Genomic DNA, 15589 nt, shown 5'->3' on the forward strand with positions numbered 1-15589 from the left:
CATGGACACCTGACTGCAGGGTGGACCATGCCGGACAGCCACCAGCTCTACTTCTGACCCGTGAGGACGCAGGCCTGTCTCTGCTCCCGGGCGCTCTCCCAGTGGTCTGACACCCCTGGGTGGCGTGGTGCGCACATACAGCTTTATTCCTCAATAAGGATGAAGTACTACAGGCTGTGACCACAGACGGGCCCTGACGACATGCGTCAGGTGTAAGAGAAGCCAGTCACGAAGACCACACACTGTATGATTTCCTCAGGCGAACCCATGGGCCGAAAGCACGTCAGTGCCAGCCCAGGGTTGGGAAGCTAGGAGGGAAGGGGCGTGACAGCTGGACAACGGGGTTTCCTTTCAGGGAGGCAGAATGTTCTAGAATTCAACTCTGGTAATGGCTGCACGGCGCTGTGGCCACACTCCAAACCACTGAACCACACACTATGTTTAAAGAAGCAAGCCCCGTGAATTATATCTCAATCAAGCTGTTTCAAAATTTAGACTTGCTAGAAATAATAAAAAGAGCAAAAAAACAAATGGCCAGAAGTGTACACATTTATTTAAAATTTTTTAAATTTTAAATTTAAAATCATTTTAAGGAAATTATCAAATACTGGCCTAGATATCTTGGACACGGTATAATGGCCATGAAAGAGAATTCATCAATAGACACTATAACCAATAAAATGTGATGTAATTAAACATGTTCAGGCTCTTTAGTAACTGAAGAAATCCACGTTTAAACTTCAGATACTACATGACACCAAGTGGTGGTGAGTCTGTGGAGAAACGGAACTCTGACTGTTGGTACATGGTCAAAAAGAACAGCGCAAACCCCACCTCCTAGCCATCCCGCACCTGGGCCCACCCGGCCCCCAGGACTCTAAGTTCATGCAACACGCACCAGGATTCAGAGACTAGAGCTGGACAGCAGGGCTACTCACAGAAGGGAAGGCCCACAGGCTTCCCGCATGCCCACTGGGAGCAGGGGCAGGGCTGCTGCATACCAGCCACAGCGGTGGGAACGAAGCCTCTGAGCCCCACACACCCGTGAGGTGCAGTTCAGGCCAGCTGATCAAAGAGGAAGGAGTGGGAGGCACCAAGAAATAATCTCACACAGGCTTAAATTTACATACAGTTGAAGAGGCAGACAAGGATACCCTATAGGTGGTGCAAACAGTGGAGAAGCCACACAATGAAGATGCTGCGGGCAAGGGCCCCAAAGGCTCCTCGATACTGACATCATTCTATTGCTGAAGGATAAAACCCGTGTGTTTTATTATTCTTAACACATTTTACTGACTCTTTCATATGCAGGCTATTTCACAACAGAAATGATTCAAAAATGTATTATGATGAATCAAATCTTTACAGTATGCCTGCAATGAAACTCATTCTAATGAAAACAAACCAGGATAACAAAATAGGGAAAGGGAAAACATTACACCATAGTGAAAAACCATTAAGGAATTAAACTGACTTAAATGGCACTCTAGAATACATGTTCTTGACAAAAGTCATCAGTATTAGTACCTACTGTTCAAAATCATTTTCTTTATAAACACAGTGTCTAAATACACTTAGACTAGGAGAAAATTTTGTTCAGTGCGGGTACTGACCTAAGAAAGGGTGTGCGGGACATCACAGTACCAGATGCGCTGATCCTGCAAGCACTGCCGTCAGGCCTCCGCCCACGGATCCAGAGCACGCGCTCCTGGGGGGGCATCCACAGAGGGGACCGACTGCAAGGCTTCGGGCTCACCTTGGAAGAGGCGGCAGAGACAGCAAAAGAGGGGGACCTCTGGGCCGGGTCACACGTTTTAAAGTGCTCACTGGGAAGTGAGGCTCCTCTCAGCAGCACGCTGGTGACCCAGAATCTGCTACCACAGCCCTCCGTGCATGCCTCTCCTGTTTACCAGCCACGTGAACCTCGGAGCCTCCCTTTCCTCAACTGGAAATCAGGGAGGACGATGAAGATGACGACAACAACAATCATACCAAAACCAACCCTATGGCTGCTGTGAGGATCAGAAGAAATACCCACAAAGCTCCCAGGAAGCACAAGGCGCACTGGAAGCCAGCGTCACAATCCCTGTGGGTGCTGCTGTGCACCTACAGGCAAACCAGGGCCATCCTACTGGAATGGGAGCAACAATTTCCTCATCATGAAAGGGCTGTAAGGAAAATTCTAGAACAGAAGCATGATCAGGATGATGAAATATTCAAAGTGGGCGAGAACGGTAGAAGAAAAAGGAAAGGACCTCCCCTTCCTCATCAAGGCAGGTCAGCACTCCCACAACAAGGAACAAATAAACGGTAAGAGCTGCACTTTGAGGCTGTCAGAGATCTATGGGAGCAGCAAAGATAAACAAGGACCAAACAGACTGAACCCCAAAGGGTTCCGACAGTGGCCTGGGGCAGCTGATGCCAGCCTGAAGACAGGAGTGTGGCTGGTCACACAGCCCCTGCGGGAGACAGAGAGAGCAGCCAAGCTTTCAGCAGATGTGCAGGGCAGGCAGGCTACAAAACTGGAGACCAGGGCCTGGGTGTAAGCCTGGTCCCCACACGGGATGCTGTTTAACTCTGAGAGGTGGGGGAGGCCAAGCTCCTGACAGGCACTCTCCCGGTATTTCGGCCACAGGACCAGCTGACAGAAGGGACCTGGGGATGCAAAAAGCAGTCGATGACAAAGAATTATTAGAGACTACTATGAAAACCTATATGCTAACAAGCTGGAAAATCTACAAGAAATGGACAACTTCCTAGAAAAATACAACCTTCCAAGACTGAGCAAGGAAGAAACACAAAATTTAAGCAAACCAATTACAAGCAAAGAAATTGAAGCTGTAATCAAAAAACTACACAAGAACAAAACCCCCGGGCCAGATGGATTTACCTCGGAATTTTATCAGACATACAGAGAAGACATAATACCCATTCTCGTTAAAGTTTTCCAAAAAATAGAAGAGGAGGGAATACTCCCAAACTCATTCTATGAAGCCAACATCACCCTAATACCAAAACCAGGCAAAGACCCCACCAAAAAAGAAAACTACAGACCAATATCCCTGATGAACATAGATGCAAAAATACTCAACAAAATATTAGCAAACTGAATTCAAAAATACATCAAAAGGATCATACACCACAACCAAGTGGGATTCATCCCAGGGATGCAAGGATGGTACAACATTCGAAAATCCATCAACATCATCACCACATCAACAAAAAGGACAAAAACCACATGATCATCTCCATAGATGCTGAAAAAGCATTTGACAAAATTCAACATCCATTCATGATAAAAACTCTCAGAAAAATGGGTATAGAGGGCAAGTACTTCAACATAATAAAGGCCATATATGATAAACCCACAGCTAACATCATACTGAACAGCGAGAAGCTGAAAGTTTTTCCTCTGAGATCGGGAACAAGACAGGGATGCCCACTCTCCCCACTGTTATTTAACATAGCACTGGAGGTCCTAGCCACGGCAATCAGACAAAACAAAGAAATACAAGGAATCCAGATTGGTAATGAAGAAGTTAAACTGTCACTATTTGCAGATGGCATGATATTGTACATAAAAAACCCTAAAGACTCCACTCCAAAACTACTAGAACTGTTATCAGAATACAGCAAAGTTGCAGGATACAAAATTAACACACAGAAATCTGTGGCTTTCCTATACACTAACAATGAACCAATAGAAAGAGAAATCAGGAAAACAATTCCATTCACAATTGCATCAAAAAGAATAAAATACCTAGGAATAAACCTAACCAAAGAGGTGAAAGACCTATACCCTGAAAACTGTAAGACACTCTTAAGAGAAATTAAAGGGGACACTAACAAACGGAAACTCATCCCATGCTCCTGGCTAGGAAGAATTAATATCGTCAAAATGGCCATCCTGCCCAAAGCAATATACAGATTTGATGCAATCCCTATCAAATTACCAACAACATTCTTCAACCAACTGGAACAAATAGTTCAAAAATTCATATGGAAACACCAAAGACCCCGAATAGCCAAAGCAATCCTGAGAAGGAAGAATAAAGTAGGGGGGATCTCACTCCCCAACTTCAAGCTGTACTACAAAGCCATAGTAATCAAGACAGTTTGGTACTGGCACAAGAGCAGAGCCGCAGACCAATGGAACAGACTAGAGAATCCAGACATAAACCCAAACATATATGGTCAATTAATATATGATAAAGGAGCCATGGACATACAATGGGAAATGACAGCCTCTTCAACAGATGGTGCTGGCAAAACTGGACAGCTACATGTAGGAGAATGAAACTGGATCACTGTCTAACCCCATATACAAAAGTAAATTCGAAACGGATCAAAGACCTGAATGTAAGTCATGAAACCATAAAACTCTTAGAAAAAAACATAGGCAAAAATCTCTTGGACAAAAACTTGAGTAACTTCTTCATGAACATATCTCCCCGGGCAAGGAAAACAAAAGCAAAAATGAACAAGTGGGACTATATTAAGCTGAAAAGCTTCTGTACAGCAAAGGATACCATCAATAGAACAAAAAGGAACCCTACAGTATGGGAGAATATATTTGTAAATGACAGATCCAATAAAGGCTTGACATCCAAAATATATAAAGAGCTCACACACCTCAACAGACAAAAAGCAAATAATCCAATTAAAAAATGGGCAGAGGAGCTGAACAGACACTTCTCCAAAGAAGAAATTCAGATGGCCAACAGACACATGAAAAGATGCTCCACATTGCTAATCATCAGAGAAATGCAAATTAAAACCACAAGGAGATACCACCTCACACCAGTAAGGATCGCCACCATCCAAAAGACAAACAACAACAAATGTTGGCGAGGTTGTGGAGAAAGGGGAACTCTCCTACACTGTTGGTGGGAATGTAAATTAGTTCAACCATTGTGGAAAGCAGTATGGAGGTTCCTCAAAATGCTCAAAATAGACATACCATTTGACCCAGGAATTCCACTTCTAGGAATTTACCATAAGAATGCAGCAGTCCAGTTTGAAAAAGACAGATGCACCCCTATGTTTATCGCAGCACTATTTACAATAGCCAAGAAATGGAAGCAACCTAAGTGTCCATCAGTAGATGAATGGGTAAAGAAGATGTGGTGCATATACACAATGGAATATTATTCACCCATAAGAAGAAAACAAATCCTACCATTTGCAACAACATGGATGGAGCTAGAGGGTGTTATGCTCAGTGAAATAAGCCAGGTGGAGAAAGACAAGTATCCAAGGATTTCACTCCGCTGTGAGGTATGAGAACAAAGCAAAAACGGGAAGGAACAAAACAGCAGCAGACTCACAGAACCCAAGAATGGACTAACAGTTACCAAAGGGAAAGGGACTGGGGAGAATGGGAGGGAAGGGAGGGATAAGGGTGGGGAAGAAGAAAGGAGGCATTAGGATTAGCATGTATAGTGTGTGGGGGGGTACGGGGAGGGCTGTGCAACACAGAGAAGACAAGTAGTGATTCTATAACATCTTACTACGCTGATGGATAGTGACTGTAGTAGGGGTTGTGGGGGGGACTTGGTGAAGGGGGGAGCCTAGTAAACATAATGTTTTTCATGTAATTATAGATTAATGATAACAAAAATTAAAAAAAAATAAGAAGAAAGAAAATTAACCCCACATTAAGACTAGTGTTTATAACTCCAGGTCTTTTCTGCAGGAACAATAAATAGATGTCTTCTTATAAAAATTTTTAAAAATAAATAAATAAAAGCAATCGATGAAAAGCCAGGGAAAGGGATCAATGGCACTGAGACGAAGCCCTCTCCTGCCTGAGCGTTTGTCAGTCTTGGATCATGAGAGGCTGAGAGTTCAGACTCTGCCCAGGCAGGAGCCACTGCTCAGAACATCTGGAGGTGACACTGAAAAGGCTTCAGCAGTAGACCATCCTACCCAAGTGGAAGTCAGATCTGGCCCAGCCGAGCACTGCTTCGATGAGGCAGACAGCCCACCACCCTGTGTCCCCACTGGAGGAAGGCAAAGTACTCTCTGGTGGAAAGGTCCTCTGAGGTCTAGGGCTTTTTAACACACCAAGACCAGCACATGGCAAAAACTCACCAAGTGTGTGAAGAGGAAAGACAAATGATCCAAGCAGACAACAGCTGCAAACCCACAGACAACCCAAACGCTGGACACGGGGCCTTAAAATAACATGACTGCAGCCCATAATCAGCAAGAAAAATTCATTGAAATGGATCCAGTGGCAGAATTAGTAGATAAGGACATCAAAACAGACATGGTAACTGTATCCCACATGTTCAAAAAGCTAAGCTGAAACATGGGAAACAAAAATGACAAACTGAACTTGGAGCAATGAAATATCCTAGCTGGGACGGACTGGGGATCAGGCACTGCACGAGCCGGAAGATAGCAACAGAAACCGCCACAGTGGAACACAGGAAGCAGGCAGACGAAATAACATCAACAGAGCATCAGTAGCTGGGGGACAACCTGAAGCAGCCAGATGCCTGTGTGGCTGGAGCCCCAGGGGAGAGGGAGCAATCAAAGAATGGATGCCATGCAGAGAACTCTGAAACCTACTGGAAGTGCTTCCCACCCTTTTCCCCAGGACTGTGAATATGTTCCCTCATGTGGCAAAGGAGGTTTGGTGAGTAATTAGGGTCACTCATCAACTGAACTTAAAATCAGATGACCTTATCATCTGGGTGGGTGGCCAAATCAGGAGCTGGAGCCCTCCCCAGGCCCAAGCTGGTGGCAGTCCCAGCTGCTCCCACAAGCCCGAAGGAGAAGCACCAAACAGCCACGCCGTGCACCACCATGCCCTGGTGCCCAGGACTGAGCGCTGCCAACGCCTCATGCCACAGATGACACCAAAGCCTTGACGGAGACCAGGGCCATCCCCAACATACTCTGAGCAGAGAGCACAGCCACGCTTGCCCAGATCCAGACCACAGGGCTGAGGCGCAGCACGCAGTGCAGTTCCACGGCCGCCCTTTGCAGCAGTTTTTCAAGGCACAAACAGAAAACAACACAACGGCTAAAAGACCCACAGAGCCAAGAAGCTCTACAAACCCCAAGCACAGGCTACCTGAGGAAAAGTGCCCAGGCACATCACAATGAAACTGCAAAAAGGCAGTGATAAAGAGGGGATGTGATGAGCAGCCAGCAGGAAGCTGCATCATAGACAGGAACACAAGGTGACAACTGGCTCCCCATCGGCAACACCACAGCGGGGCCGATCTGCCAGCCCAGAATGCTTTACAGTGAAAGTACCCTTCAACAGTGATGACAAAATACGCTTCAGACAGACAAAAACTGCCCTGCACTGTAAGAAATGTGAAAGGGGTCCTCCAGGCAGGAGAATGGTGCCAGACGAAACCTGCATCTGCCCTGAATGGGGACCAAGTAGGCACCTTGGTTAAGACTAGGAACAGCTCAGGCCTGAAGATGAGATCCGTGTCTCTAGTCCTCCAGGGACGCCCTGACTCTACATGTTCGAACCAGACATTTCTCAATAAAAACAGTTTTTATAGCTTTCACAAGAAACAAAGATTTAGAAATGGGCAATTATTTGTCTAAACTGTTAGCTTAAGCTGTGGTCCCGTCAGGAGAGCCTGATTACCAACCACACAGCTTTACTCCTGGCGATGCCCTGGCCATACCGTCTTCTCATTTTCTAGAAGCTTGAAGCTCTGCTGCTCACTTAGTGTCACACAACCCCAGACCCGGGGCATGTTATTGTCACCTCTGGATAGAAGCCCTAACATCATGGATGCCTGAGTAGCTAATGAGAAGCCCCAGAAAGCTATAGGATGCCTCTACCCACAAGCTGGGCTCAAACAACCACAGCTGACTAATGGCTATAGGGCCAGAAAGCACCGAATTAGTAAAGGCCAAGACAGTGTTCACACTGTTTTCCATCTACTTAACTGTTTGCATCACCATACTTTTTTACCTTGTAAAACACATCAGGCACATACTGCTCGCTGCTAGACTCCTTGGCATAGCCGAGCTCAGGGGCATCCTTGCATGGCAGCAGGCACTCGTCACGGACCAGGGCCATGCACTGATTGGACACCTGGTACCCTTCAAAGTGGACCTGGTTGTCGGGACCACCTGCAAGACAAAGACCTTCAATGAGAATCCACCCAAAGATACTCAGCACGGGTCCCATCTGATGTTCTTCACTTCAGACCAATAGAACAAACTCAAGAGTTGATCTTGGGTAAGAATTCTAAAATGGTCAATAAAAATTTTGCGAGTGGCTTGAGCACAAGACCTCGAATACAGGGCATGGAGATGCCACCACCGCTCCTCAGAGGTCTCGGAATTGGGAAAGATTGCTGAACGCTCTCCAATATCTGCCCAAAACTACACAGAGCATCACCAGGTACTTGGGCTCTTGGTTTCTGCAGGTGTGTGAGTGACAGGCAGAGCCCTGCATCTAGCAAACCTCCTTTCCTGAGTGCATGGGAGACAGGGGTGAGCTCCTCTGCAGGCAAGGAGAGGTGCAGGCATGAGGGACAAGAGCAGCAGAGACCACGCTCACTAAAAACAGTGCCGGTGTTTGTAGCACGCATGGCGGCCTCCACCTTGGAACCCTGCACAGCCACATCAGGTGTGGACACAACCAAAGGGCACAGTGCCCTCCGTGCCTTTCGCCCTTTACCATGCTCAGCCACTCCATAAAAACCTCTAGTGGGATGTAGGGAAAGGTCAGTGGTACAAAAAGCTGCTGAGGGGGCGTGATGTGGTCAGGTGAAACCAAGCAGGTGCCTGGCTGTGAGGACGCAGCCCGAGCCTCTGCAAGAGGTAAGCCAAGACCACTTACATGCCGACTTCCCCACCACAGATACAGCCACTTCCAGAATGAGAGTCATCTGGCAACTCTAACGTTCATTATTCTCTACGGCTTTGGAGAATTTAAAGAAAACCTCAATATCTCTATTTTAGTTTCTGACAAAACAGAGTAAGTTACTGATCAGGGAACAGAAATGTTGTCTGTCTAGCTTTCAAACATTTACCAGAAACCAGGCTGGATGGGCCAACAATCAGCATAGGTGGAGGACGGCGGCAAAGCCAGTTTCCAAAGGGACAAGCCAGGGGCCTGATGCCTGCTCCGCTTTGCACACCAGAGCTGGAAGCAGCTGGCTTCCAAATGCCGAGTCACACTGGGCTCCAAAGGCACACCTGAGAACCCGTCTAGCATCCCCCTGCATGCGCCCACACACCTGGGAGAGGCAGCCAGGTCTAGCCATGACCACCATATTAACATCGGGCAGCAGACACAGGGCCCTACACCCTCTAGTGTGTTCAGGGCTGTGACGGCCCCAGAAATGAGGGCTCTGGTCTGTGAAGAGACAAGGTGGAGGCCGGGCAAGAGTGTGGCGGGGCCGCCCATGGTGCGCACTTGCCTATCACTTTACTGTGGGCATAGTACTGTGGGCACTGTTCTTACACTCATCATTAAAATGGGGTAAGTCATTAGGAAAAGAAAAATCTGGCATTTGAAAACCAGAGAAACATGGAGAACAGTATTTGTAAAACTGAAGGCTGCTAAAAAAGCAAAATTAGTCCATATGGATAGTCCCCAAAGATACGTTCACTAAGCCCCCCTTTTCCACATCGAGCAAGAGACCAAATCTTGAGAGGTTTATTTCACCTTGCCAGAAACCCAGTACTGGTTGGATGCAGAGGTGGCCAGACAAGTTAACTACCATTCCCTTCCCAGATCAGCCTGTCAGGACACCCACATGTGGATGGGAAGGGGCTTTGACAGAAGGAACACAGACATAGCTGCTCCTGAGATTCCTCAGAAAGTAGTTTCCACAGCTCAGATAAACGGGTATGCCCAATGACCAAGACACAGAGGCGCCGGCATCCCAACAGGAGTCTGAGCTTGAGCTCTGATACATGTCTTCCTCCCACTATGCCCCATAGGCTCATGACACACAATCTTGGCTCTCTCCCTCTAAAGGCCTCAAGCTGGGGACATTCTTGAGGGTGGGGAGCCACAGACATGAAGCAAGGGGCCAGGCCTGCTGCGCCTGCTGCCTAGCACCTGGGCTAATGGCTTGGCCAGCAGCTTGGGGAGAGGCGAGCACTGTGCTGCGGAGGCACCATGCACCCCAGGATGCAGTGGCCTGGTCTCCAGGGAATGACCGCCACTAGGCTGGCTCCCTCTTGGCCTATCAGGAACTCTGGGCAATGGACGGGTTTCAAACAGCTCCACCGGGTACCACATGTCCCTGGTCAAGAACCACAGATGTAGGGGAAGAACTTCATTTGGAGTTAGAAGATCTATGACATTTGGATAACCCCCTGTTCCTCGGCTGCCCCCTGGGAAAGGGACAGAATTGTGAGCCTGAGTATCTCACGACATCACTGGGGAGACAATTCAGCACAGAAACAGAAGGGCTCTGCTGCAGACCTTACTGTAAACTGTCTACTGCCTCATAGTTAAAGCCTTTCGGTGAAGTGCCTATTTCAGATGCAGAAATTCCACAGAAAATCTATAATTCACAAAGTCCCAACAAGGGGATGAATCAGTAACTGAAGGTACAGGCAGCCCCCAAGTCAGAAACTAATTCTAATTCTAAAGGTGCACCAGTTCTTCTGGTCCATCATGGAATTCCCCACAGAAACCGTCACCAAGAGGCTCGGCCACCACGGGAGCCCGAAACCACGGTGCTCCCGGGAGCAGCTCTGGGCACCGGCGAGGTAATGCTGCCGGCCCCAGTGACGGGGCGGGGGCTGCCCGCTTCAGCAGGCCGGGGTCAGAGACATCAGACGCTCTGCCATGTGTGGGAGGATCCCGCAAATAAAAGAACTGGTCCATGCACCCCGTGACCTGGAACATCCCCTGCACACCCACAGGGGCAAAAACCCCTATTATGATAACCGGAGATTAGAACCAATCACACAGAACAGCAAAAGCAAATGCACACAGCTCTAACACACAGGACGTTCCCCAGGAGTGCAGTACCGTGCAAGCAGGGGACACTGCCCAGCTCAGGGCCGGGCAGCACTGCCAGGCATCCAGGAGGGCAGGTCACTGCAGCAGAGCCACTGGCACTGTCTGCAGCCCAGCCCGCGCAGGACCACCCCCACCCCAGCTCCAGCCGTCACGGCACCGCCAGCCTGACATGCCAACCCCAGCCTGCCGCGTGCGCCCTCACCACCACTTCTCCTTCGCGCTGAGCTCAGGCCACTGCTCAGCTTTCCCAGGATGTACTGGCAGAGTATTCCCTATGATTCTTCATTTCTGGATAGTAAAGGAGTATCACAAGATGTTCTAAAAATGTGGCGTCCAGTCTGACAGGCTTGAGAACTACCAGTCCAGCCTACTGCCCCCAGAATGTCAGCCCAGTGGAGGGGCAACGGAACGGGATGCAGGCGGTGGAAAGCTACTCTCCTTCCGCTCTCTCAGCACAGAGCTTGCTGGCTTGGCCAAATCCCGCATGACGCCCAAGTGCGTGTTCTCTGCTCCCCACCCTGGCGCTGGGTCTCAGTTGCCCTCCTGCTGCCTGGACGGGCTCGTGCAGCAGGGGACCACTTCCTCCGCTCCTGGCCAGCACCCCATCCACTCCCTTAGGCACCTGACACCTGGTGTAGCAACAACTTAAGGAAGTAAACTTGTCCCTGACACAAACTAGCACTGCCTTTCACTCCTCAAACCACATTCGTTTCAAAAAGAAGGTGCCTGTCAATCCAGTGGATCTTCAATCAGTGGATCTTAAAAACTCTGATGGTGTGACAGATGCTTTTCTTCATGGTTCCCACAGGCTCAACTGGGATTAATGAAATATCTGGTTACTTGTACATTCCGGCTGTCTGTAAACCAGTGTTTATTAATTGGGGGCATGCTTCTTTCTCCAGAACTGGGAAGGATGGTCACCATCAATGAACTGGATTATCGACTCTTAGGGTAGAAACCAGGTCCTCACAGGATGGGGCTAAGTGTTTACTTTAAAAAAACAGACCAGATTATGTTTTTATGAGTTGGGTCTCCAAGTTTCAAACTCTTATTCCTTGTAAACAGTATGGTCCTGTCTTTCTAGAACAACCTATCTCAACCATGTTATAAAAGATGTTGTGCCACTTTTTTAGAGGCCATAATCTTTTATCATGTATGTAATGTACATCGCATGAACAGAAATAACACCACACACCCACACATCATCCCAAAAAAAGCTGTAGAAACAGTTTCTTAAAGGACACCCCCATTCATGATGTCAAAAACCGACAACAGAAACAGCACATCCCTTTTCTCCCGCACAGCAAGTCACATTTGGCTACTGCGAAGGAGAGCAAAGGCTGACGGGGCTCGGATCTGGAATCAAGCTCCCCTGGGCCCAGGACTAGATGAGAAGAGCCACCTTGAGGCAGTGAGAAGCAGTTCTGCAGGTGACACTGTAAGTTCAGGATTTTTACCATAAACCAGAAAGGGGAATCTATGTTTCATTGGCCCATTGAGAAAATGCACTGTAAGTCAAGAATACAAAGCTCCTGAAACAAAACATACTAACAAGGAAGTGATATCTGTGCTGTGACTCCGTCCCCACTTATACCTGTAGCTACTGCAGTGACGAACTTGGATCCGAAGTGTCCATCTGGAGACAGCCGACACATGTTGGGGTGTTTATTTTGGAAGTCTCCTGCAGTGATGCATTCTTCTGAACTCAGAAAATATGTGTCCTAAGGAAAGAGAACCAGCGTATCAAGTTTTACAGATCATGTCAAAAACTGCTTCTATTTCTTTAGAAAATACTAAGAACTAAATCATAACACGTGAAAACCTGCAGTGAAACAAACCCTTCCAATGCTAGCCCTATGGACTCCTCATATAAACCACAAGTGACTCTGAAGGCCAGAAGCACGAGGCAGGCCACACCTCTAAAAAGCACTGGTTTGTAAAAGCCAGGTGGGTTTTGCTCCAAGCAACAGAATTTACAAACCCAGCCTTAATTTGTCAGGAACACTGTGTTGAAAATATTTTGGACTAAAAGCCAAGATGAGCTGTGGAGAGACCCTCGGGTGCACGCAAGCCAGTGCTGGAGGCTCAGCAGGCACCCCACCCACCTCACCTTATTTCGACTGTACCGGACTGTACCCTTTCGGGTGTCTTCTGAGACGAGGTCTGTAAATATCCAGCCAACCTGCATGAAAAAGGAAAGTATCTTCCGAGTCTTTCCCCAAATAGATGACAAATGTTCCCTGGCTTCTGCCCGAGGAGCTTAAGATCGGTGCTCCTCCACAAGGCTGTCAGGCCACACCTGGGCTCTCGGGCTCTGCTCAGCAGACACCGGCCAACCTCCTCTGCTGCTGCCGGGCTGGAGATGAGAGTAAATGAGCAGAGTTCATCCACCCATCAGAAGTCCCTACAGTACCAACTGCTGGTGGACAAGGTCAGCAGGATGTCAGCAAACAGGGAGCCGTCACCAAGGAAGAAGACAGACAGCAAACACATCATAAAGACAAAGTTGTTCAGACGCTAGGGCTTTCTCTATGAGATAGAAAACAGATCCTAGGGAAGGCCCTTACAGTAAGAAGGAATAGTACAAAGGAGACCCTGCCCAGCTGCCCTTTGAATTCCACTGGGAGCCAAAGGAAGCTTCGGGGCACAAGGGTCTGAGGGGTCACCAGTGCACCCTACCACCACCCAGAGCATGAGGCAGGGTTGGCCTCCCTGCGCATTCTGCCATCACGGTGCCGTCTGTGTGATCTGTGGCCCCCAGCGCTCCTGTGCCCATGAAGCCTTCCTAAACCAGCCCTGGCCAGGAGGTTGACGAGGAGGCCTGGAATCTGGACACACACCCCACTTCTGTCCTTTGGAGAAGTGATCTGGTGCCTAACATCTAATACAGAACTCTTCACATCCGTTTCCTACAGATGACACAGAGATCTTGGAGACTTATTTTCTTTAAAACTGCCCACATGAAGCAAAGAACCCAAGGAAGATGGCAATGGAGAAAGTGAGACTTAGAGGGTAAGTGACCTCAAGCAGTAAATAAAGCAGAATCAGAATCAAGCTGAGCAAAGTAAGGGCCAAGGAACGAGGGTTTTGGAGAAATACACTGAAGTAAGTTCCAGATCTACTATAATTATGATCACCATGAGCTACACGCTTGTAACAATCAAGACCTGCACCGATTTCTCTTTTGAACAAGAGAAACTTTCAGAGTTTAAATCAAAATATGACCCTAAATCAAGATGCTGACTCCTTATCAGAAATAGGACATTTTTTCTTAAAATCATATAGTGACTTTGCTCTAGAACATTCTTAAGTTATGAAGCACATTTCCAATTTTCCCCCTTTAACTGTACGTAATTTTTCATTTTCTAAATCGATTAGGAAATAAAGGATAAAGTATATATAACTATGAACAGAGAACTTCTAAGATGTATTAAAATGCCTGTTCAACATGGACCTGTAAATACCCATCTTTATAGTTCCTGGGAGTTTTAGCAAGGATAAATTTTACCTAGGATAGACTAGATCAACAGACTCAAAAAGAAACTCAAAAAGGAAACTCCCATCTAACTATCCAGTAAAACCAGGAAGGCTTACACACTTGGGACGTCTAAACTTAACAGGAAATCCCATAGTGACTGAAGCAGAGAGAGAGAGAGAGAGAGAGAGAGAGAGAGAGAGAGAGAGTGTATGTGTGTGGCAAAGGTGTGCCACAGGTGTATGTGTGAAGCAAAGGTGCACCACAGGGGTGTGTGTGTGTGTGTGTGCCACAGTAGGCGGAAGGACACACAACTGGCCTAGAGGTCCCCTCCAGGGCAAGAGGGAGTCTGGCTCCTGGCTGCTTCCCTCCTCCCCTCTTTGAGGCAGTTCTCAGGAAGTGTGGTCAGCAGATTTAAATGTACCAGCCCCTGCATGGGGACCATTTTTTGGTTTTTTATGCTCAGGGCAATGTTCTTGTTTTACTTTAAGTCAGAGGAAACATAAAAGCTACCAGCACCCAGTTAAAAACAGGAGGCTTCAAAACGTGCTGGGCCTGCACCTGACCTTTAGCAGCTGGAGTTCAGTCCCAGATGAAGCCTGGCCATGCCACCCACCTGGATGTCCCCAGCCAGAGCCTAGGGCCCCCTCAAGGGCCAACAGAAAGCCTCAGTACCTTCCTCAGGCCGAGTTTGGCAGCAATCTCATCGACTACCTCGGCTTTGGGGTCTTCAAGGAGCTCCAAGCTGTTCTGTGTACCAATCTGTGGAGGCATTACGGGGAGAAGGTGAGAAGTGGTCTCAGAGCAGCAGCACAGCTACTCAGCTCTGGGTGGCCTCAGGGGCACCAAGGAGGACTGGGCCCCCTTGTCAAACACTTAAGGCCCCACAACACACAGCCCCAGCCCCCCAGGCTTTTCCCTCCTCAGACAACAGTGCGCTTCCAATCAAGACTTGGAAAATGAGGTGTGATATTCGGCTAGTTTCCGTCAGCTCTGTAACACGTGTGTGGTGGTTCAGAGCTAAGGAAGGCTCTCCACACGTTTTCCTAAGGTTCCTTCGCTGGGGAAAGGAGCTAGTTTCAAAACTCCCTTGAATGTAGTTCCACTCCAAACAGGCATGGCTAGATTATAGGCAGTACTAG

General features: G+C 47.9%; 1 protein-coding gene across 2 annotated transcripts in view; it reads right to left on the minus strand.

Moving 5' to 3' along the window:
* Positions 1 to 15589, minus strand: part of NPLOC4 (NPL4 homolog, ubiquitin recognition factor) — a 59493-nt gene that overhangs the window by 20718 nt on the left and 23186 nt on the right. For both annotated transcript variants that reach the window (XM_036910596.2, XM_036910597.2), the window contains 4 exons: positions 15123 to 15209; positions 13083 to 13154; positions 12567 to 12693; positions 7952 to 8112 (listed from right to left, as the gene is read on the minus strand). In XM_036910596.2, coding sequence (XP_036766491.2) covers positions 7952 to 8112; positions 12567 to 12693; positions 13083 to 13154; positions 15123 to 15209 — 447 coding nt within the window. The remainder of the gene's footprint in view (positions 1 to 7951; positions 8113 to 12566; positions 12694 to 13082; positions 13155 to 15122; positions 15210 to 15589) is intronic.

The sequence above is a fragment of the Manis pentadactyla genome, chromosome 4 (assembly GCF_030020395.1).
Source record: "Manis pentadactyla isolate mManPen7 chromosome 4, mManPen7.hap1, whole genome shotgun sequence".
NCBI classification, from domain to species: Eukaryota; Metazoa; Chordata; class Mammalia; order Pholidota; family Manidae; genus Manis; species Manis pentadactyla.